Source organism: Marmota monax, unplaced genomic scaffold (assembly GCF_021218885.2).
Source record: "Marmota monax isolate L192 unplaced genomic scaffold, Marmota_monax_Labrador192_F-V1.1 WCK01_AAM20220418_F8-fsc00231, whole genome shotgun sequence".
Classification (NCBI taxonomy): Eukaryota; Metazoa; Chordata; class Mammalia; order Rodentia; family Sciuridae; genus Marmota; species Marmota monax.
In genome coordinates this window covers 1190973-1215027 of record NW_026693458.1, presented here as the reverse complement: position 1 = coordinate 1215027, position 24055 = coordinate 1190973, and the positions used below count along the sequence as shown (strand labels likewise).

The 24055-nt window shown below is 46.7% G+C and overlaps 2 protein-coding genes across 2 annotated transcripts in view; one reads left to right on the top strand and one right to left on the bottom strand.

Annotated features, from left to right (window-relative positions):
* The window catches only part of Cenpp (centromere protein P), a 235634-nt gene extending 231413 nt beyond the window's left edge, over positions 1-4221 (top strand). Inside the window, exons 6-8 of the mRNA XM_046457747.2 lie at positions 221-300; positions 1233-1324; positions 1648-4221. Of these exons, the coding sequence (XP_046313703.1) occupies positions 221-300; positions 1233-1324; positions 1648-1775 (300 nt within the window). The 3' untranslated portion in view covers positions 1776-4221. The remainder of the gene's footprint in view (positions 1-220; positions 301-1232; positions 1325-1647) is intronic.
* The window catches only part of Ippk (inositol-pentakisphosphate 2-kinase), a 53510-nt gene continuing 32627 nt past the window's right edge, over positions 3173-24055 (bottom strand). Inside the window, exons 9-13 of the mRNA XM_046457736.2 lie at positions 23439-23712; positions 21140-21290; positions 20307-20409; positions 8853-8932; positions 3173-4632 (exon numbers count right to left, since the gene is read on the bottom strand). Of these exons, the coding sequence (XP_046313692.1) occupies positions 4407-4632; positions 8853-8932; positions 20307-20409; positions 21140-21290; positions 23439-23712 (834 nt within the window). The 3' untranslated portion in view covers positions 3173-4406. The remainder of the gene's footprint in view (positions 4633-8852; positions 8933-20306; positions 20410-21139; positions 21291-23438; positions 23713-24055) is intronic.

Here is a 24055-nt window from a genome sequence, read left to right as displayed (position 1 = left end):
GGAATGTGGAGGCTGCCTGGCATTGGAGAGATCTCGAAAAGGGTGGGCCTGTGTGACAACAGGTGAGGCAGGATGAAGGAGTGGGGCCGTGCACTCGGCCCTGGCACAGGGCTCTCAACTCCAAGTGGGGTTCTCCCTGACTCCCAACCAGTCCCCAGAACCCCAGCTCAGGGCCTCTTCCTCCTCCCTCACGGATCTGTGTAACCACTTCTCCCACCAGGAGAAGTACCCCGACACTGTGCACCTCTCGGAGGGGTCCTGCTCCAGCTGCATGGAGATCCGCAGCGCCAGGAGGCCAGGGTGAGTGCGGGCCGCTGCGGCCTGGAGTCCCTGTGAAACAGGGATTCTCAATAGAAGGGAAACTATCCCCTGAGGACCAGAGACCGTCGGGTGGAGGAGAAGTGGGCAGGCCGTTCTGCACCCTGTGAACATTACCACCACAGGAAACGCAGACAAGTGCCTATTGGCCTGGGCCTCAGTTCCACTGAGGGGTTTTAAGGAGCAAATGTAGGGGGCGCTGGGAGGAGGAGGAGGTGTGTGTGGAACCACTGCACAAATGGAAGGACGGAGGCTGGGGTGAGGAAGCCCCTGAGGCCAAGTCAGAGAAACCGCTTCAGGGCTCCTCACACGGCCACCTCCCTTCACTGGCCACACTCTGCCCAGAGCCATTGCCCTGCCCATGTTCCTCAGCCTCCTGCCTCAGCCCCTGTGCATCTCCCTGTGCATCTCCCTGTGCGCGCCTCTTCAAGCCTTCAAACAGGTAGTCTTCTGCAGGCGTCCTTCTGCCCCTGACCCATGACCACAGTGCGTTCATTTTTACTCCTCACCCTCTGGTAGGTCAGTCCACCAAAATGCCTGGCTGCCTCAGCTCTCGAGCGTTTAGGATCTTCGTCCCTGTCTGTTTCTCCCAGCCCACACTACATAGGCTTCTCTTGGGCTCAGATATTGAGGCACGAAATTCTCCAGCCGTGGAGTAGAGGCACACACGGCTTTGTCAGTGCCAGAGTATTTCCAAGGAAGATGACCCTCTGCACCGGCACCAGCCATGTGCAAGTTCCTGTCGCTCTGCGTCCTGTCTACATCCAATTCTTGCCAGTGTGGTCCTGGTTCCCCTTGACCACCTTTTCCCTCCTCTGGGGTGGATGTCTTTAGGAGCAAGGAAGCCAGAATAGAGAAAAGGAGCTAAAAACCAGATTTCAAAAGCACTGGCCAATGTGTTTTACCTCTTTCAGGTTTGAATTGGTGATTGTTTGGAGAATACAGATAGATGAAGAAGGGAAGGTTTCACCAAAGCTGGACCTGCTCACCAAAGTCCCTCAGCGAGGTAGGGCTCTGGGTACGGATGTCCTTTCTAGGGGACTTCTCAGTCAAAGCTAGGTGTTGTTCATCTGGCTTAGTGTACTTTGTACACTGAGTAATTACTAATAAGAACATTTAAAAACCAAAAAGCATAAGAGTGATCGTTCCCCCACAGCCCTGCCGGCCGAAGGCAGGGAGAATGTTCTCTGCCTCAAGACATGGGTGAGATCACATCTCTCTGCTCCGGGGCTAGTGCCTCCAGGTCCATGTGATCCTTCAGGAGGAGGAGGGGTCTTGGGGACGCCAACAGCTCAAGGTTTCTTACCTGGTTTATTTTTTTCTTTATAGCTCTGGAGCTGGACAAGAACAGAGTCCTAGAAACCGCCCCTCAGAGCTTCCGAACCCTGCTAGAAGTGCTTGGAATTGAAGCCGCTCTAGAAAGCCTGATAAAATTACTTTGTGCAGAGAATGACTAGTTCCCACACAGGGAAGGAACAAGATGGTGCACCGAAAAGCGTGCGACCTATATTGACTCTAAGTGTACTATCTACCTTCCCCTCAGAAACCACACCCTTAGCTGGATGCATTTGACACCTGCCTACCATCCCAGCTACTTGGGAGGCAGAAGGATCAAGTTTGAGTCCAGCCTCAGCAACGTAGACCCCGTCTCCAAAGAATAAACCAATGCTGGGCACGTCGCTCAGTGGTAAAACGATTGCCTGGCATGCATGAAGCCCTGGGTTAAGGCCCCATCACTGCCCAAAACAAGCTGTGTGCAGTTATGCTACATCAGACTCTCATGGCGTGAAAAATACAGCTGTTCATGTACAAAATGTCAAACAGAATTGAACATTTGAGAAGACATACCAAGAGTGGTTCTCCCTCCCTTGATGTGTGTGGACCAGCTTGGGCCCCCACCTCACCTCACAGTCTGCCCAGAGACGGAGCCACGCGTGGTCCAGCCCTGAGAAGCCATCCACCTCCTGCCACCTGGGGGGTCTTGGAGGCAGTTGTTGATGGAGCTTCATTTCTTAACATTCCTCAGAAGCCAGAGCAGCCACGCCTGCCCCGCTGGCTGCACAGCAGCACCTCTAAGTCCTGAACCTCTTGGTCTCCCCAGAATCTGCACGGCTGTTAACGTCAAAACAGTGCCAGATGACAGCCACCCAGCACTGCTCCCTTCTCACAGGACCTTCACTAGAGAACCCCAGAGGGCCTGAGTGCTACACCATAATTTCAGATGAGAACTAGAGCTGGGAGCCCCTCCATCACCCGTAAGTCAGGGTCAGTGAGGGTTTTCACGCCATTGGGGCATCCTGGAGTCTGAGCACAGCAGCGGGGACGTGGCAGGGCTGGAGACCAGCCTCAGCACCACCTGCCAGACGGAGGGCCGAGACCTAGGCTGGGGCGCTCCCTCCTCCCTCCTATGAGAATACAGCCTGCTTGTTTTCATTCCGCCCATCCAGCTGGATGAGGCCCCTTGCCAGGCTGTAACACTACTCCCCAGCCCACCTCCCCGAGAGCCTGGGGTTCTGGCAGAGGGATGCTACCTCAAGAGCATGGCGTAGCCCAGGACACAGTGCACCACCTTGTGCAGAAACCTGTCCCAAGTGACGCCGCCCAGGCCCGCAGCAACAAACCATCCTGAATCCAAACAGTGCTAATGGCCACTTCCCACCCTCCACAGCCTCGAGCTGAGCTTTGTGGACGTGACTGGGGGTGGACCTCCAAAGCCCCACCCTAGCACACATACCACGCAAGCTGAAGGAAAAGGGGCCAGTGTGTCCAGACACATGACTATCTTTTTGTGCCCGAGTATAGAATAAAGCAAATGTAAGGACAGAATTCAAGAATCAATTCTAGAAGAGTTGGCTTGATTCAAACAAGTGTAATTCTCAAGTTATCGCAAAATTTCCCACAAAAATTTTACAATCAACAAAATATTTTCATTTTTCATGTAGCATTTTCATACAATTCCATGGTTTCACTAATATTATGTTACAATAAGCCTTCATTAGTCCCTCAAAATTATATAAATAATCAGTCTGTACAACCTGCCATGGGGAAGGGGAGGCCAAGAGTCCCAACAATTTTATAGCAGCCGGGCACACTTCTGGTGATCCCAACAAGAACCCTCTGCACCAGCTAGGAGCCACCAGCTAGGAGCCACCCATCTTCCAGAAGCAGGGCCCGTGGCAGCCCAACGGGAATGGCAAGGCTCTGGGGCCCACACCCAAAAAAGCCCCCAGGCAAACCGAGGGGAGGAGTGCAGCTTGGGAAGTCCCTCGACCACCCTACACGACGGAGTGCTACCAGAACGCTGGGACACCGGGCGTGCCCACCCCAGCCAGCCGCGGCAGCCTAGTGAGTTACAGCTGTGCTCCCAGCTTCCACAGTAGCGATTTCAGGTAGGAAAGAACACTTTATCTCCCCCTAGAGTTAAAAATCATAAAGCAAAAACAAAAAGTCAATGCTCTTGTGAGTGGTGTCCATCCTGACCTGAGTCTCACACTCCCTGCTGACCCTTAAGAGCCTTGAGCTTCGGCACCTCCACAGGGACCCTGAGTCTAGACCACTCAGAACCGACGTCCACACTAACTTCTGATCACTCTCTGCAGCAGGGAACCACCCAAAGCCTGTGTTGATATGTGGCTCAAATTGAAAAAGTGACCAGTAACAACCGGGAAAGTTCCAGTGGTATCTGTTTTCCAAAAGTTCAAACCATAAAATGCTTGTGACAATTCAAGCTTTCTACGTCAGGAATCTGGTGGTAAGAGATCCAAACCTTGGTCTTATAAGGCTTTTCGCATAGAGAATTAGACATGAGCCCTGGTTGAAGGAAGAACTACCCAGGATGTCTTCCCAGGGCTTAACGGACACTTCCGATTTAAGAATATGAGCAGCCTCCTGGGACACCCCGCTCACATCCTACATTCCTTGTCCTGGAAGATGTTTCTAGTGCTCTTTAATTTTATGTCTTCAAGAGGCAATCACCTCAACAGGGTTAAAAGCAAAAACATTCACAGCCAGAAGTCGTCCAACACAATAGAAAATAGCTATCATTCAACTTTCACATTCAAGTTTCAAAGACACTGCAGGGAAAAAAGTTAGACCTTATGGAGAACTAACGTGCAGTCTTCACTTTCCTTCAACCGAGTCGGCACCACAGCATCATCTTTGGCATGCACAGTCTTTGAGTAATAGTTGACTATCTTGCTGTCCAATTTATACTGATGAGGAATGCTCTCATAGGGCTTGAGGTCAAGGTCCAGCACAGACACGGAGAAGGCGAGCCTGGACCTCGACGAGGGGATGACAGGCCTCTGATCAGAACTGCAAGTAAAAAAGCAATTTCAGAATACACGGACCCTCCAAGTTCTCTTATCCCAGCTCACAAAGAGCACCCAGTCAGTGTTTGTGTGCATCCTGTCTGCACCAACTGTATACACTAGCATGTGAGCTTCCACGAAGTAATTACCTATGGGACACAGGCCAGCACCCTGAGCCACATCAGACAAGACGGATAAAGGACTGGAAGATGGAAAAGCCATTATGTGGAACGCCTGAGTGATATTCCCCAGGCCCCAGTGGCGGGAACGAATGCTGAAAAAGTCACTTTATCACGAGCCAAGCATTACAAAACCTAAGAGTTAAAAAGTAGTTCTGGCCGTTCAACAGCCAGATGGATGAAAGCCGAGAACAGACTCCTCTTTACGCACCTTTCCCACGCCTGGTGAGGAAAGCAGCCTTCTTAATGCTCCTCACAGAGAGAGGCCTGGTTTCACGTTTTACTCTCAAATCAAACCTTCAGTACTCGGTATTTTCTCTTTAGTTTTGTAGCATTTGTGAACATCAGTGTGAACAACTACTTGTACTTTAGAACACTTTCAGGGCTGGGCATGGTGGCGCACGCCTGTGATCCCAGGGATCAGGAGGCTAAGGCAAAGACCAGGCACAGCAAATCAGTGAGGCCCTCTCAAAATTGTGGATGTAGCTCAGTGACAGAGCACCCCGGGTTTAATCCTCATTACCAGAAGGAAAAATAGCACTTTGAGAACAACTGAATCTGGTCCTGAGATGGCTATGTATCTATCTATCTGCTTTGCTCAGAAAACTCAACACATAGCATTCAAAAGAGTGGCTGAATGAATTATAAACTTCATTTCGCCCAGAAGAAGTGTTCTGGGGATCCGATTTTACCATATTTACTGCTCTTCTCAATTTAGAAATCATTAAAAACAGAACACCAGCTGTGAAGCCTCCCTCCTGGGAGACAGCCTGTTCTAAGGATGCTAATAAAGACCTCAGCTCTTCAACCCGTTTCAGAATTCTGTTCATAGAAAGAAACGGTCACAAATCAGTTGCCAGGACCATTACCTACTCTCTGCTGAATAGCAGAGAACAGCAAATAACTTGTGTACAAGATCTTGGGTCTCCCTCTGGAAGCTAGAAGGGGACAGCTCACCCTGATCAGCCTGCTACAGAGAGCCCCGAAGCCCATGGTCAGCCCAGGACAAGGCCTATGCCTTTTCAAGAACACCTCAATTTCTCAGGTTGTAAGCAGCATCCAACAAGACACATAAGCCGACAGGAAGGGAATTCTAAGCAGTTCCGTCCGACAACCTGGTTGACCACAAGCTCCTTATAAGCCAGGGAAGCAGGTACTAGCCCCTGCCACCAAACATCTGCCTGCCCCCAGGGTCGGTCCTTGAAGCTAAAACCGGGCAAGAATCTCCCAAGGCACACATGTCCCTCTGCCATGGCCTCAGATACTGGGGCTGGGATAACCAGGCTGCAGGGAGCTGCTGCCCTCGCCTGGACAGTTGGCCTCCAGGGCCCAAAGCAGTAGGGAAGGTAGCAAGAGGGACGGGCAGAGTAGCCCAAGGCTGAAGCTGCGCCCGTGCTGTTTGGAACAGGAAATGGAATAGAGGACCAGAACTTGAGACATAGGAGGCTGTGAGCAGCTCGCCCTGTGATTCCAAAATCACAAAATGCCTGCACAAACAAGGTGGCGGACTTAAGACCTTCTTGTTTATGATGGGGCCGAAACAGAAATAGAGAAGCCTCTATTTTAGGGGTGTGGTAAGTTTAAATGTAGTCAACCTGTCTGTGAGCTGTAAATTAAAATTTAAGGATCTAAATTTAGTCTTAGGTTTGGTGTGCATTTCATGGCTGTGAAGATGACTTGGGACATACCCTGGCCACAGTTGGCCATGGCTTCTGAGAGCCACTGAGCGCCCAATCCCTGTGCACAAAGCTCTGGGGAGCCCCTCACTCCCACTGCCCTCAGGTGCACAAGTCACACTAGCACCAGTGGGGGCCTGCTCCACTCTCCTACCACCACTTCCACTCTGCAAGGTAGGGCTAGGCCACCAGTTCATAGCCCCTTGACAGAGGGTCCCTACTCTGGCCTTGCCCCCAGACTCCAGCAGGCGAAGCAGCTTCCCAGGGCAGAGTCCTCTGCAAATGCAGGTCAGAATTTCCAGCTTTCCTGTCACTCCTCAACTGGATCACAGAATTCCAGGCTTCCGCAGGCTTAACCTCCTTCAAATCAAAGGTTCATTTCTAACCAGCAAAGTTTTTCCAACACAAAGCTTACCTATGCACAGTTTAATTTTTAAACTTAAATCATTGTGTATGAAACACTTGGGTATACTTTCCTTTGTCCTTAATTTTTTCGCCTCCTACCTTTAAATATGTTTTCATGTTTATCATGCATTTACTTGCATCATGAAATAAATTTGGCAGAGGTCTCAGGATGAAATGTTAAGACAAAAATGGAACAAACAATTATAAATTTAATAAGCAAATGGCCACACCATAATTCAACTATTTCCTTATTTTGCACATTAACATTGTTTTCAGATTCTTAAATCACAATCCTGCTGCACAGTACACTGCTCAGCTTTGGGGCCTCTGAGATCCCACAGAGCAGAGTTTCTGCAACTGAAATCAATCAGTGTCCTACCCAGTCATGCCACCTCACCCCTCCCCATAACCAATTTCCCTTAACTCCCTGCCAATTCAAAGCAATAGAGAGAAGTCAGTGAATTGAGGCAGCCCCCGAGTCACATCCAAGCCACTGACAAGTCTAAAAAAAAAAGAGAGAGAGAGATGATCTTCCTTTGGCTCTGTGGAGAAAGGACCAAATAGAGCATTTTGTGGGTGGTGATTCCTGTACCTCTACCCCCAGTATGAGACACCCACATGGCAAGGAACCTTCTGGACATGCACTCTTCTCCCCTCTCAGCAAGTGCTGACTTCTGCTGGGCAGCTGGTACAAACTGGACAGGACCCAGCCCGAAGCTCACACCACGTGACACCACTGGGCGCTACACTCACAGGACACAGGTGCTGGAGGAAGCATGGTGCACATCTGTCCACTAGCAGCCTCTTACAGGCAGGCCTCTGTCAGTCTGTGAACCCACATTTCTTGCAACTTCCCTTCAGCACTTGCATTCACGCACTTTCCATTTCCCACGGCACCCATGGTCAGGCCGGGTGGCAAGTAATGTCTTGGTGGGTGTCTCTTATCTAATGTTCAATCCATCTGGGGGTTCCTTATAACCAAGTACTGGAGGTATTTTTCTTAGGAATGAGAGGACTTTTCAACTAAACAGAAGCACCATTTTTGTGCTTCACCTCAGTCGTGCTCTGTGCCTGCTCCTCAGCACATTTCACTCTGGACAGCCTTCAGTGCTGTGCCTGCCAGGGAACAGAATTCCTGGGAACTGTTTAGCTCAAAAGTATCAGAAAGATGGGTGGCTGACAGCTGGTGATGCAGGTCATCCTGACACAGCAACACCCGTCAGAACAACAGGACACTCCAGATACCACGCGCAGGGTTCAGCATCCTGGAGATCAGTGCTGAGGGTGCCAACTAGTGAGGGTTATCAAGCTCATCCCGAATTCCTGAAAACTCATGGGGGGACTGTAAGAAGCAGTGCCAGGAGAGACTGCAGACGCTAATTATTCAGAAGGGGAGCAGACCAGTGAACATGTGTGTTAAGATGATGGTGACAGTCTTGGAGCTGGCACGTTCCACTGACCTGGTACAGTCTTTGAACAAGGCCCACAGGGAACCTAGGCCACCTCAGGTATGAGAGCCCAGAAGGGGCTTGAGCTCTCTTTCAAAGCAATTCACCATGTTATCCACACGCTTCTCCACCCTTAGGGTATTTTCTTAGAAAATAACAATAGCCAGGCATGCTGCTCAGGAGACTGACTGCAAGTTCAAGGCCAGCCAGGCAACACAGCAAGATCCTGTCTCAAAATGGAAAATAAAAGGGCTAGGAATGTATCTCAGTGGTGGAACTCCCACCGAGTCCACTCCCCAGTACGGAAAAACAATGACACTGATAAAATACAATCTAAGAGAACAATCATCTCTAGTTACTCTCCAGAAATGTCTGACAGAATTATAAACTTACAGAGAAGCAAGAGTTAGTAAGTCCAATGATATTAAGAATAAGCTGTATGGGGAACCTGCTTGCCCTATTATTCCACAAACCCCTATTAGCCCAAGGGCAGGTGACATGCAACAGGGGCCTCACCTTGTGTCCTGCAGACTTGGGGACAGCGCAATCATGATGGAGCAGTCCTTGGCAGTCATGGCGACTCGGTACTGCTGCACCTGTGGGGAGGGAAAGGTCAGCACCGGGTCACGCTCACAGCCACCAAACTACCCCTCACTGATCAGCCAGGTACAGGAACTGCTTCCTGTGACAGAAGCCGAGGATGAGATTAGGAGTGTGGTCCACACAGAGCAGCGGTATTGAGGAGTCCCTGCTATGAGAACACAGTTCTGCTCAGCCCTGCCTGCTGCCCCCTCACATGGGCCCTGCTGCAACCTGAAACATGACTTGTCTTCAGCAAGGGTCTTTGAAAGAAAAAGCAGTAAGTCCTCTCCGCTCCCTGGCATTTTGGCCACACAGAGCACTGAGCAGGCAGTGCACGCAGAACACTAGGAGCACGACATGCTAACTCTTCACCCTCCACAACCCTATGGGCACTGCGGGCATCAACAGAGATGAGAAAAGTGAGGCCCGAAAGAATGAATGGCAGGGCTGGGTCTGGGCTCAGCGGTAACGCACTTGCCTGGCATGTGTGAGGCACTGGATTTGTTCCTCAGCACCGCGTATAAATAAATAAAATAAAGGTCTATCAACAATTTAAAAAAAAAAAAAAAGAATGGCAGGTGACAGGAGAGATCAAAAGGACAGTCCACAAAACGTCCACAACTGTTCCCTCTGCAATGCACAGTTTGAGACTTTTTTTTTTCCTCCTCCTCCTTTCGACTTTATGTCTCACTTGAAGTTTTTAGTTTGGATGGCTCCCGCTTTAAAAACCACAAACTAAGCCAGTCACAGTGGCACACGCCTGTAACCCCAGCAGCTCAGAGGCTGATGCAGGATGGCGAGTTCAAAGCCAGCCTCAGCAACAGTGAGGCGCTAAGCAACTCAGTGAGATCCAGTCTTTAAATAAAATACAAAATAGGGCTGGGGATGTGGCTCAGTGGTTGGTGTCAGGATCAATCTCCAGGCCCCGCTCCACCAAAAAAAAAAGAAAAACTAGTGACAAAAAGGAACTGGCCTTACAAGTCATCACTGGCCTCAGTGCTGATGACAGATCAGAACCCCTTGAACCTTGCTTCATGCAGCAGGAGGCTCTGCCCTGGCCAACCTCAAAGCTACCCCTCCCCCAGGCAGGTGTGGGGAGGACCAAAGAACAAAAGAGTGTGCTTCAGACCTCCTCCCTCCAGGTGAGGCCCTCGCCCCAGAGGGAACACCAACTCCTGTTCTCACACCCTCTTCAGGTTTTATACACAGCAGACACCAAAAATCCAGTCCAAAAGATCTGAGCCAAATATAAAAAAAAGGTACAAAACGTTTATCATGTCCTTAGTGCAGCTATAAGCCTTTCTAACCAAGATACAAATCCAAAATGCTACAAGATTCTCTAGACTTAAAAACTAAAGAGCTATTACGTGATATAGTCCTAATCCAAAGACCGTGGAAGATGGGGAGAAAACACATGCAGCATAAAACAGTATCAACACAAAATAACTAAGTGCCAGAGCTCGACAGACCAAGAAAACTGCCCACAAGAGGCCCCAAAGTGATGAATATATAAACATATACGTACGTATCTCCTATCAATACGGCCTTTCTTATATATATCTCATAGACCCTCTATATGTATGAAAATATGATTAATCTCACTACTAGTCAAAGAAAGTAACAATGAAAATCAAATTAATGTAACAATGAAATACTATGTACTCTTCAGATGGGCAAAGCTGTGCCTCAGGCATGAAATGAAAGGACACATTTTCCCTGTGAGTGGGGCTGGAGCAGGTAACTGGGTCCAACTCTTCTGCTGAGGCCAACTACAAAAGCTCAACAAATTATCAGAAACCTCAGCTTGAAGCAGAGCTGAGGTGGCAGAGGGGACGAAGGCGCTTGGGTCTGCTTTCCAGGGGAGGGCTTTCTAATTCTGGAGGGTTGTCTGAGAGACACTTTTCACTACCCTCCAGGACCTTGGGGACAATAACCACGATGAACCCCATCCTAGAGTTAATGTGCAAATAATGCTCCTTTAAGATGAAACCGGGGGCTGGGGTTGCGGCTCAGTGGTAAAGGGCTTGCCTCACATGCATGGGGCACTGGGTTCGATCCTTTGCACCACATAAATAAATAAAACAAAGGTGTTGTGTCCATCTAAACTGAGCCAAAGTCGACAGGCCCTACTGGGAACTGAAGCTCGACTTTGAAGAGATCAATCATCAAAACTACGACTCCAGCTTGCTAGAGGTTCTGAGGCCTCTTGGCAGAAACAAACCTAAATTCACTCTGGAAAAACATGATCCAAGGCTTTAAAGTATTTCTAAAATAATTGCAAATATAGTTTCTGGCACATAAGAAAAAAATATGCAGACACAATAAGACAGAACAACACAAATGTAAACCAACAATAAACACACGAGGGGACGGGCAAATGAGAATCTCCACACTTTCCACTCAGTTTTGCTGATAACTCAAAAATGCTCTTACAAAAAAAAAAAAAAAAAAAAAGTAAACCTACAATAGTGGACTCCCACTCCAGGGACTCCAGCTGTGGCGCCAGACACACATGCTGCTGTGTTCAAAGGATACAGACAAAACAACTTCAGAGGACAACTGGAAACTATAAAAATGAACCACATAGAAACCCTAGAACAAAATTTCATATTAAAAATTCAACAAGTAGTTTTAAAAGCATATTAGAAAAAACTGAAAAGGCTGACATAGTGGTTGATGGGAATAATTTCAACAACTGTTCACAATGAGCATTTCTCCTAACCAGCAATTTCCTTTTGAAAGTGGAGGATTACAGTTATGGTCACTCGGAAGGAACACTGTTCTTAAGGCCGCCCTCCACAGGTGGGGAAGGAGCCAACCCAGCACTTGGCACAGAGGAGCTCACTGACCACCGCGGCTTGAAGGATCTTCTACCGTTTCTTCCAAAGCAACGGCAATTCCCACATTTTTCACTTTTTTATAGTTAAAATGCTAACGTTACTGAGCAAGTAAAAACACTACCATAAAACCTAGGGTTGTAAACCTAGTTACCCCCACAGATATAAGCCGGACAAAGAAGGTAATCTGCAGGCAGGGAACAAAGCAGAGATGACAGTTTTCCAAACTAAGTAGATACCTTAAAAAGAAAGAAAATGCTAAAGAGAACTTCTAAACTGGAAGACAGATCAAAAGAAAATATCCAGAATGAAACATGAAATGGAAAATATAGAGGAAAGGGTGCAAGATGGTCTGACACACATACAGTTAGAATCCAGAGGAGAGAAAGTGGGCAAAAAAAAATCACAACAAAGGCCACAAGTTTTCCCCCAATGCAGACAGACATTAAACATATCTTAAAAAAAAAAAAAAAAGCCCCAAAAAGGAAAAAAAAAAGCATTTATAATATCATTAAATACAATCAGAATCCATTAAAGGAAACATTAAAAGGTGTTCTTCAGACAAAAACTAAGTGACCCTGTGGAAGCTAAGATGCAGGGCAGAGCGGAGGGCAGCACATGGGTGGACGAGCATGACCGGAGAGCAGCAGCAACCCTGGCTCCTGGAGCGGACGCGGAGGCGCCGACACCAGCAGCAGCAGAAGGCACCCAGGAAGCCTGCACTGTCCACGAGGAGGGTGAAACGACTAAATCCTAAGAGCTGACAGCTTGCTACAACAGCAGGAAAAGTACTAACAGAAAAGTAAAGGGCTCATTCCCAACTAACAGAGCAGGAAGAAGTTATCCAAACTAAGTAGAAAAAGAATGGTCAAGGTAAGAATTAATAAAATCGAAAATATACAGTAGAGTATCAAGGTAAGAGAATTAACAAAATCAAAAATCACCATAGTATAAAAGGATCAAAATTTAATTTTTATGAAACTGACAAAACTAAAACTTTTGAGGACTGATGAAGAAGACAGTGTCAGTCTGTCCGGGCTGCCATAACAAAATAAAGTGGCTTATAAACAACAGAAATGTCTTACACCCCCACCCTCCCCCCATACTGGAGATTGATCCTGGGTTGATCCAGTACTGAGCTACACAGGGTCTCATTAAATTGCAGAGGCTGATCTTGAAGTTGAGACCCTCCTGCCTCAGCCTCCCCATTTACTAAGATCACAGTTGCATGCCACCACACCCAGTAGAAATTTATTTCTCTCAGCTCTGGAGGTTCAGACATTGGCTCAAGGTACCACCAGATTTGGTACTGGCAAGGGCTCATTTCCTCATAATGAGCCGTCTTCTCACTCTATGCCACACAGTGGGAGGGGCTGATTAGCTCTCTAGGCTTCTTATGTGAGGCACTAATCCAAGTCATGAGGGGCTCCAACCTCATGATCTAATCACCTCCCAAAGCCCCACTTCCTGACATCACCACGGTGGGAGTTAAAGTTTCAACATACGCCTTGTGGGGCAGGGTCACAAACAGAAAAAAGACACAGCATAAAAATAAATACCAGGCATAGGAATAAAAGAACATTTCTCTGATCCAATAAAACATTAAAAGTATTACTCAGAAAACCATATGCCTTATTACTGAAAATGCAGATAAAAGAGACAAATTTTTAGATAAAGGAAACCTACCAAAACATGAAATAGAAAATCTGAAACTGAAGCAGGGTAAGGTGGCACATGCCTGTTAATCCCAGATACCTGGGAGGCTAAGGCAGAAGGACCAAATTCAAGGCCATCCTGGACAACTTAAAAAAAATCTCAAAATTTTATGTCTCAAAACCTTAAAAATATTTAAAGGCCTGGGGGTGTAGCTAAGCAGTGGAGCACTTGCCTACCATGCACAAAGTCCTGGGTTTTATCCCCATGTACCATAAAAAATAAAAATTAAAAAAAAAAAAAAAATCTATTAGAACAAACTGATGTATTAACCACATTAAGAAGAAAAAATCATATGATCTTATCAACAGAAACAAGGCATTGATAAAATTCAACATCCACTTGACCAAAAATAAAATTTAACAAATTTGATAACATTGTATTTTAAAAAATATTTTTAGCTGTAGATGGACACAATACCTTTATTTTATCTATCTATTTTTATGTGGTGCCGAGAATTGAACCCAGTGCCTCACAATGCTAGGCAAGCGCTCTACCACTGAGCCACAACCCCAACCATCTATTTTAAAACAAAAATCCTACACTAAATAATAGTAAAATTCTCTTTGAAAGTCATAACAAAATCAAAATTCCCACTATCACAAATTAACTATATACCCTGAAGCAAACAAATAAGTGAAAAAAGGATTAGAATGGAAAAAAGTTAGGGGCTGAGGTTGTGGCTTAGTGGTAGAGTGCTCGCCTAGCATGCATGAGGCATTGGGTTCAATCCTCAGCACCACATAAAAAAATAAAATAAAGAAAGGAAAAAATTAAATTCAGAGATTATGATTACACACAAGAAAATCCAAAAGCAACTTAGGTTATTAGTGAGCAAAGTTGATGGATACAAGATCAAAAGAAAAACCCAACCAGATGCCAATATACCCTAAACATTTTAAAATGAAGTTATTTTTAAAGATGCCATTTATATCTAAAACTATCAAACATATTTAAATAAACCTAAAAGAAAAATAAGATCCTTCTGAAGAAAACCAAAAAATATATTTTATCACTAATAACACTTAAAAAAATGGAAAACATCCGCATTGAAAGGGTCGGTACTGTACAGACACCAATGTCTGCCATCCTTGAATTACAAACCAACCAGAAGCCCAGTTCATGAACTGAACAAGGTGAATGAAAACTGATGTAGACAAGCAAGAGGTCAAGTGTAGCCGAGGCATTTTTTAAAGCCAAAACATTCTTGGAGAAGAAATGTAATATTGTGAAATATATATTAGGCCTTTGTTCCCATTTCTGGGCACACAATTCCTAAAACCCTTGGAATCTGTAAAGTGATAAGTGTTTTTTTGGCACCAGATGAGTTGGCTGATGGTTGGTCACTGGAAAGACCACAACAGGACTACAGTTAGGACTTTCATAGCACAAATCTCCAACATCTGGAGAGGGAACAGGGACTGAAGGTTAAACAGATCACCAACGGCCAGTGACATAATCAATCATGTCTGTGTAATAAGGCCCCATAAAACTGCCAATAGTCAAGGTTCTAAGAGCTTCCTGAAAAGTGGTACCTCACCCTGTGCGTCTCAGCACCTATGTCCTTTGTAACATCCTTTATAACAAACCAGTAAACGTTTCTCTGAGTTCTGTGAGCCACTCAAGCAAATTAATCAAACCCAAGGAAGGAACTGTGGGAGCCCCAATCTATAAGATGGTAGAAGGATTCCTTCCACCAACTTTAAAGATGTACTAGACTACAGTGTCCAGGACAATTCCATACAAAAAGAAAAGACTACGTCATGCCATTCCAAAAACAAATCACAGATGATTGCTCACCAAAATGTGAAAGGCAAGGCATAACTTTTTTTCTTCCTATGCTGGCGATCGAACCCAAGGCCTCTTGCTTGCTAAGGAAATGCTCTATCACCAAGCACACCCTAGTCCCCAGAATAGAGCCTTGAGGTTATTTATTTGGTACTGGGGATTGAACTTGGCCACATTCACACCCCCAGCCTTTTTATTTTTTATTTTGAGACAGGGTCTCACTAAATTGCCCCAAACTTGTGATGCTCCTGCACCAGCCTTCTGAGTAGCTGGGATTACAGGCATACACCAAGCACCTAGCCCCACAATAACATTTTTAAAGAAAGTTATCTTTAGGAGTTTAGGGTAAAAAGACTTGTTAACAGAAAAAAGGCTGGCAAATTGAATTACCTTAAAATTAAGAACTTCTCTTCTTCTAAAGGACTCCATTAAACATGAAAAGATAAGTTAAGAGTGGAAGAGGCTATCTGTAGCACATAGACCTGACAAAGGGCGTCTACCCAGAGCGTACAAGGAACTCCTGCAAATCAATAAGGACAGGACATACAGCTCTACAGAGACTTAAATGGTTACTTCACAAGCAAACAAAATCCAGTAATATATGAAAAGGTGTTTGATCTCACCACGAGACATTACTACATACCAGAATGACTAAAATCAGCAAGATGCACAAACAAGTGCCAGAGTGTGGTGCACAGGTCACTCCCCACCTATTGTCGGGAACGCAGCAGGTAAAGCTGTTTGGCAGGATCTACTACAGCTAACATCGTTCTGGCCTAGAAATCCCGCCCCCAAGGATGGAGTCAATAAAGGAGTGCATACATGTCAAGAGATCAGTGTAAGAATGCTTGCTTCCCTCGGCTTTATTCATAGGACCAGCAACACAAACGTCCACAAACAGCATGGGAAAACTGCAGTCTCTCCACTCACGGATCACTAAGAAGCAATGAAAACGTGGCCGAGCATGCAATCACCAGGGTGCATCTCAGAAATGGTGTAGAGGGAAAAAGAAAACACTACTACAAGACACAGGAGAATACATATCTGTGTAATGTAATCCATGTAAACTCCAACAGGACAAACTACACCCATCGGGATACCAATCAGTACAATGCGGTTTAGCCAGGACACCAACAGGGACTCGGGGCAGCTGCCTGTATTCTGTTGTGGCCCCACAAGGGTTTGTTTTGTGACAGATCACTGGACTGTACATTTTTCTCTCTGAGCACTTTTCTGATTATGCTACTATTTCATGATACAAAATGAAACAGAAGTTTATAAAATTAAAATCAGAAGTTTAAATACCAATAACTTCTTAGTGTTAGTGAGGGTAGAGAAAACAGTGTCCTCAAGTTGCAAGAACGAACCAAATTAATAAAAATCTTTTTGGTGGGATATTGTGTTATAGTCTATCAAAATAACGCAACAACTTTAGTTCTAGAATCTGACAAATGTTTATGTGCATAAGGGTGAAAGTACAACATAAATACTGACACTAACAGTAACAAATTAAAAACATGTAACGATGGCATAACTGCACAAGAGAAGAGGCAGGGGTCTGGAGGACTTCAGGAGCCCTTCTACAAAACGAGAGACCCTGCTAAGGCTTCTTTTCCCATAGTGCTGGCTTGCAGAGGTAAGAGAAATCCCCAGTTCAACCTCTCTTCTCACTGATGAGATTTTAAAGTCTTATGCTAAGTGAACAAAGTCAGACACAAAGGACCAGCTATTAAATATCCCATTCATACGTATTTTCTGGAATAGACAAATCTCTTACAGAGGACAGAAGGTAGTGTGGTAGTAGCTTAGTGCTAAAAGGAGTGGGCAGACAATGGGATGATATCCAAAGCCATAGGATTTTTATTAAAGTGAGGCACGTCTTCTAAAATTAACTGTGGTGAGGGCTGCACATGTGTGAAAACAGTAAAATCACTGCATTGTGGACTTAAAGTGGGTATGTTGAATGGCATATAAATTATATCTTAATAAAGTTGTTATAGGAAAAAGTAGAAAGGTCTAAAAAGGTCAGGCAGTGATGATACTGGTCAAACCATATGGATAAATCTAGACAAATATCTGTATAAAATAATACTCTAAATTGGGACTTTAAAAAAATAACAATGGCTGGAGGTACAGCTCAGTTCATCCCCAACACCCAAAAGAAAAAAAGGGGAAAAAAACTGTTTTGGGGGGTTTTGTTTTTTATACAAAATACCAGATAATAACTGCACACATGTTAGGAGAGCTGAATGAATTGACGTCTCCCAAGTTCCACACTGATGTGGGGGAAGGGGTGGTAAATAATCGATCAAGCTTAGATGCGGACATTCACAGGACAGAAACCGAAGGGATAACTTCTAAACCAGTAGAGCAAAAAAAGGAATTAAAAAAAAAAAAGCAACAGTGCAGCACTCTAGGGGGAGAGGCCTCAAATAGCACCTACCACCTATTCCTATGAATACAGTTCTTCTGGGACACAGAGTGCTCATTTGTGTCCCATCAGTGGCTACTTATCAGCTACAGTGGCAAAGCTGAGCAGCTGTAAACAGAGACATGAAAGCCTGAATCATCTGTGGCTGATCCCTGCTCCAGATACTACGTGACAGCCAGAGATACCAAGGACTGCAGTGTCCTGAGCAATGGAATTATTATTCCTTCTCCAGAAGCATAAGGTTCAATTAGATAAATAACAGGAAAAAAAAAAAAAAAAAAAAAACTTCTGTGGAATGTTCTCGATCCACTCCCCAGCTTCAGCATCATAACTACCCTCTCCAGACTCAGCTGCCAACACCTTAGTCCTTAAAAAAAAAAACAAGAGGAAACCCTCTCATGCCAAAACTGGAAGACGACAAGCCACACTTCCCAGATTTTCCCAATTGTAGCATCTTGCAAAAACTATAGTCCAATATCATGGCAAGAAGCATGACCTTGATTAAATCCATGACCTCACTCAGGTCTCCCAGGCTGCATATACATATGTGTTTTATCATGTGTAGGTTTGTGCAGCTACCACCACAGTCAAGGTACAAAATAGTCCCATCACCAAAGGGATCTTGAGGTTTGACCTTTTATAATCATATCCTCTCTAACTCCCAGCAACCACTAATCTGTCATTTCAAGGATGTTACACATGTGGAATCCTGCAGTGTGCAGCCTTGGGGAATTCACTCTTATCACTCAGCAAAGCTCCCTGGCCATCCATCCAGCTGCTATGCAGATGAATAGACTGTTCCTCTTTCCTGCTGAGAAGTTCCAGGGATGATTGCATCACAGCCTGTGCACCCAGGATGTTTCCAGTTCTTAGCTATTACAAATGAAACTGCTGAGAACATCCCTGTACAGTTTTGGGGTGAGCATAAGACCTCATCTCTCTGGACAATGGCCCAGGAGTGCAGGTACTGGGCTGCATGAGGGCTGCAGATTTGGTACCGCTGATCATTTTCCAGAGAGGTGGTGCCATCCTCCAGCCCCTCCAGCACTGCATCCAAGACCCAGTTTCTCTGCACCAGCATTTAGTGTGTCCCGATGGACAGATTTCAGCCAGATTAGGACAGCTGAGGGATGACTTGCTTTAGTCTCTGACAACAAGACTACATCTGAAGTTGAAAAATTAAAATAAAACTTCAGGTAATACATGTATATAGTTGCTAGGAGATTGGAAATTAGAAATATAAAAGAAAGTTCTGTGTCTTCTATTAGAAGAAAAAAAGGAAAGGCAATGCTGTTGTTTTTTCTAGGCTGATGTACCCAAGCTGTCAATGCTGTATGGCAGCTTTATCCTAACCCTGAGGTTCTCCTCTGGGACCCTCCCCTACCCTTGCAGGAGCTCTGCCTCTGACTCAGCTCACTCCCCTGTGGCCCTGGTAGACATCCTCAGCTTCCTCCTCAGACATTCTACAGCTGTGGCCATAGGCAATGAAGGCATTAGGGCTCTGTCAAGGATGGGAGCCAAGACAATTCCAGGATGGGACAGATTAGGCCCTGGCCCATCACACACCAGCAGGAAGACAGCACCGCACTTCACACCCTGAACAGAGGAATTCGTCACCATTTGAGCAACCTAGTAAACCTATGACCCCTCTTAGAATAACAACTTTAAAGACAAAAAAAAAAAAAAAAAAAAAAGGATGACCTTATAAAATATTGAAATATTTTTTAAAGAAATGAATTCTAGAGGCTGGGGATGTGGCTCAAGTGGTAGCGCGCTCGCCTGGCATGCGTGTGGCCCGGGTTCGATCCTCAGCACCACATACAAAACAAAGACATTGTGTCTGCCAAAAACTAAAAAATAAATATTAAAAAATTCTCTCTCTCTCTCTCTAAAAAAAAAAAAAAAAAGAAATGAATTCTAAAGTACACCTCAGGAAGTGAAGAACATGACCATATCCTGAGATGTTGGACTGTGGAGAGGGAGGGAGGCCTGGCCTCTCCTAGTGGCTGAGACTCAAGTCCTGCCTACCCTATGAGGTCATGTCACTTTCAAAATGGATGGAAATGTTAAATTTCAGGTAGATATCAGTGAAAATAAAGATGCAATCTTCTTTCTACCTAAGTTCATGGAACCCTGAATTGCCAGAATTTCACAAAACCAGAGAGTACAATCAGGCCTCCTCTGAAAGAGCCTTTCCTGGGCTGCCTGTGGCCTGGGTAAAAAAAGCAGCCATGCACAGTCTTGGGTGTGGTGTGGGCCCTGCCCCTGGCCAGGCCTCAAGGAGAAGGATGGTTGGTGTTGAGTCCGTTCTAAAGCTGCCGTAAAGTGATTAAAAGTGGCCACCCTGGGCCATGGTCCCAACCAGGTGGCCCCTCAGGACAGTACTCACTAGACCCTTCCTTTCACCTGCATTGGCTGGGGCAGAAACTGAGCCAGGAGAAATATTCCTTGGACACTATATGCACCAGCATTTAGTGGTCACTGGCCTATCTAGGGGAATCTGTGGTCACTGTTTTTTCAGAGTTTTCTGCTGTTGCATCCAGGGGTAGGAGTGGGAAACCCCCAAGTCAGGGCTGAGAGCCTCAGGAGCACACAGTACCTCCAGACGGGCCCACTCACCTTCGTTAATGCAAAGGCCACTGTCCCATCATCCTCAGTGGACAGATCAAGCAGCTTCTGGTAAAAGGCTTCATCATAAGGCCCATCTATTTGTAACATTTTTCTGAAGAGAACAGCACCAAAAAAAAAAAAAAAAAAAAAAAAAACAGGATGACAAAGCTACCTGGAAATTATTTCTTAGATTGCTACAGCATGTAGCAGAATTTAACAGTCTCACAATTCATTTTATAGGGCACCCAACGGATCTACTTCTTCCTCATATTAAACCTGGTTCTGAAGCATCGAGGTCTGAAACAACCCAGCAAGACCAAGGCCCAAGGAGCCCTGAGGCTAGGCCCTCTCCAGTTACCCACAGAGGTTCCAAAGGCAGCTAAGGAGGCAGGAGGCAGACCCACCCCCATCTGACACTGCAGGGCCCCCAGTGCAGGCACAGGGACCCAGTTTCAGCTGACAAGAAAGCTTGGGGACTCAGGGGGGCAGCCGCAGCCAGTGCTCCACACAGCAGCCCATGGAACGATACTGCCCTCTACAGGCTTGGCCCTGACTCAGGATTTTGAATAGTTGGGTTCACAGATACGCTGTGCTTTCTTTTACTACAAAGAGGAGGTAAAACAAAAACCACTGATCTAATTCATAAAACCAGTAATCTCATGCCTGGGTTTCTCCTCACAAGGTACTACATTCCCAGCAGGGCTATGGCACTTGAGTGCAAGGGGAAATAGCCAGCAGGCATCGTCCTCCAGGAGTTAGGCACCAGGCAGCTTGTTCTATCCTTGAATTGGGGAGACCTTGATCCCTGGCCCACCAGAGCCTCCCCTCATGTCCAGCCTCACCTCTGCTCAGGAAACTCCTCCAGATACCGCTCAATCCGATTGTACAGAGGGTAGAGGCCCTCGATGTCCAGAAGGTCCAACATCTGCACCTGGAGGGTTTTGTACAGAAGACAGCCCTTCGGTAACCCCGAGCGCTCTGGGGTGTTTTTTCCTACCAAGAACATCAGGGGAAAACGAGAGCAGGTTTATTATCACACTGAAGACTGTGGGAGGGGGACACAGGTTGGTGCAGACTGCAGGGCCCACCCTGGGCTCAATTGTGGAGCACCATTGCAGGTGAGGACTGGGCCCTGGCCTGGCGCTGAGGGCAGACGCCATGACCACCTCAGAGCCATGGGGTCAGAACACGCTAGGACTGTGCTGGCCACACCAAGCCATGCATAAAGGAAAGGACAGGAACCTAGCATCTCACTCTGTGCCTGTGCTCTCCAAACACACTCTCCTCCTCAGAGCATCCACTGAACCCCACACTCACCCCAGAAATCCCTTATGATAGGCCCAACTGCAAAAGATCATGTTGACATTCCCAAATCTGAAAGACCACAAAAGACAACCGAGACCCCGTCTCCAGAGTTAAGAGCCATAAATTCATACTGAGAGGGTGAAGCTTGGCTGCCCTCAGAACAAGCTCAGAACTGGCCAGGCAGGGCCAGGGACAGTAGCCAAAGCCACTGACAAGGACATGATCTCAAAGGGACATTCAAGGAGACAAAACTCCACTCAACACTGTGTATGCTGACACCGCTGCCCAAGCCTGGGACACACCAAATCCCACCATCTCCCAGAAGGGACCAGCCACAGGTGAAAACAGGGCAGGCAACATCCATGTAGGGAAGAGCCGTGGCAGGCCTGCATCAGGCTGCCCATCAGGGTGCACTCGCCAGGCAGGACACGGGAGTAGCTGCTCACAGGGTCCCCCAGGAGGCGTGTTAAATGCCAGTGAATATCTACCACAACAGCAGGGTAATACAAGTTGAAAAAAATGCACTTGTTGATAGAGATTTATGTTAAATAAGAAAAAAAAAGTTGCAAAAGAACATGTGGAGGGAAATACTGAGCATCGAAGTTTATGCCTGTTTGCACACAAGTGTCCCCAGGTCTGGGAGAAACCCAGGCACCAGGGAGCCTCCTCTTAGAAGACCCCAGACCACCCCAGTGGCTGGCACACTTCCAGACACACTCTACAGCTGTGAGCCCAGAATTTTCACAAAATCTTCTAAAACAATAGGAATTGCTTTTATGACAAAAATATACCCAATTAAATTCATCTGTGGTAAGAAAAATTTGGAATGGGGGCAGCAAAGAAGGCAAAGCCAAGAGGGTTTCTGTTGGCATAGGAGCCACCTGCCACCTTCAACTCTTAGCAGGTCTCAGTGGTCTCCCACAAGACACGCAGCTCCATCTCACTAGACGTCCATCACAACAGGCCACAGAGGCCAGCCTGATTCAGCTTCTTCCAGTCTGAGGAAGAAAACCTGGACCCAGAAGCCAGTGAGCATGCATCTTCACCCACAGTTCTCAGGTCCAGCCCGGTAGGACTCCTGGCCTCAGTTCTCAAGGAAGAAATAGAGACCCCACCCACAGAGTTACAATGAAGATCAAAGGGATAATGGAGTCAAAAACATGCTGCAGGGGCTGGGGTTGTGGCTCAGTGATAGAGCACTTGGCTAGCATGCGTGAGGCACTGATTTCGATCCCCGACACCACACACACAAAAAAAATTCTGCAAATACAAATATATGGATGTATTCCTGGGAAAAACCCTACATCACAAATATGTCCTGCAAAGTTTATTTACTTATTTTTTTAGTTATAGGTGGACACAATATCTTTATTTTATTTTAAATATTTATTTTTTAGTTGTAGTTGGACATGATACCTTTATATGTGTTGCTAAGGATCAAACCCAGGGCCCCACATGTGCCAGGCAAGCTCTCTACCACTGAGCTACAGCCCCAGCCCCTTTTTTATTTTACTTTTACATGGTGCTGCAGATTGAACCCAGTGCCTCACGCATGCTAGGCGAGCACTCTACCTCCAAGCCACAACCCCAGTCCCATGTTCTGCAATTTTTACAAATCCAGCCACAAGATGAGAAAGGTAATGTCCACTGGGCGTGAGCAACAGGGCCACCCTGGGGAGCCCTGATCAAAGGGACTACTCCCCCAAGATGCTTTGTGATGCCTCACAGGGCCACTGACTTGGCTTTGTCGGCTCCACCACAGCTGCCCACTGGGAATGGACAATCCTAAAACCCCCGTGGACACCCACCACCCACCTAGGGAAGGCCAGCTCCTACCTTGGCGCTGCAGGCTCCTGCTGAAAGGGCTGGCCTCACAGACACGCGGGCCCCGGAGCCCAGGCCTCAGTGCACCGACCCGCCCCTTGTCCGAGCTGCTCAGCAGCACCCGAGTGATGACATGTACCAGCTCCCGGATCACAGCTCGCGTGCAGTGGGGCCCACTGGCCAGGCCATTGGAAGGGAAGAAGAAAGGCTTCAGGTGATGTGCGAGCTCCCTCCAGTCAGCCACAGGGCTCCGGGCATCGCCACAGCCATAAATCAGCTCACCATTCTTCAGGCAGGAAAAAGAGAGAGGGAGACATGGATCCCACAAGCTAGTAAAAACCTCGGCTCCTGCAGGGGCAAGGTCAGGCACAAGCAGAAGGCCCCAATATTTTGGATGGGCCCCCTGGGGTTGCTGCACACTCTGGCCTCTCTGGGAAACCTGCCCTCATGTGCTGTGTCATCAACCAAGAGGTGAATCCCACTGAACCTGAAAAGGAAGAGAAGTTCAAAAACTGAAAACCAGCACCCTAGCCTACCAGACGACCTCCCCGAGCATGTAGAAGCCACGAGCAGACAGCGCGAGGCATCAACTTCCCAAAGGCAACAGCCCATTACTCAGGGGCCCGAGC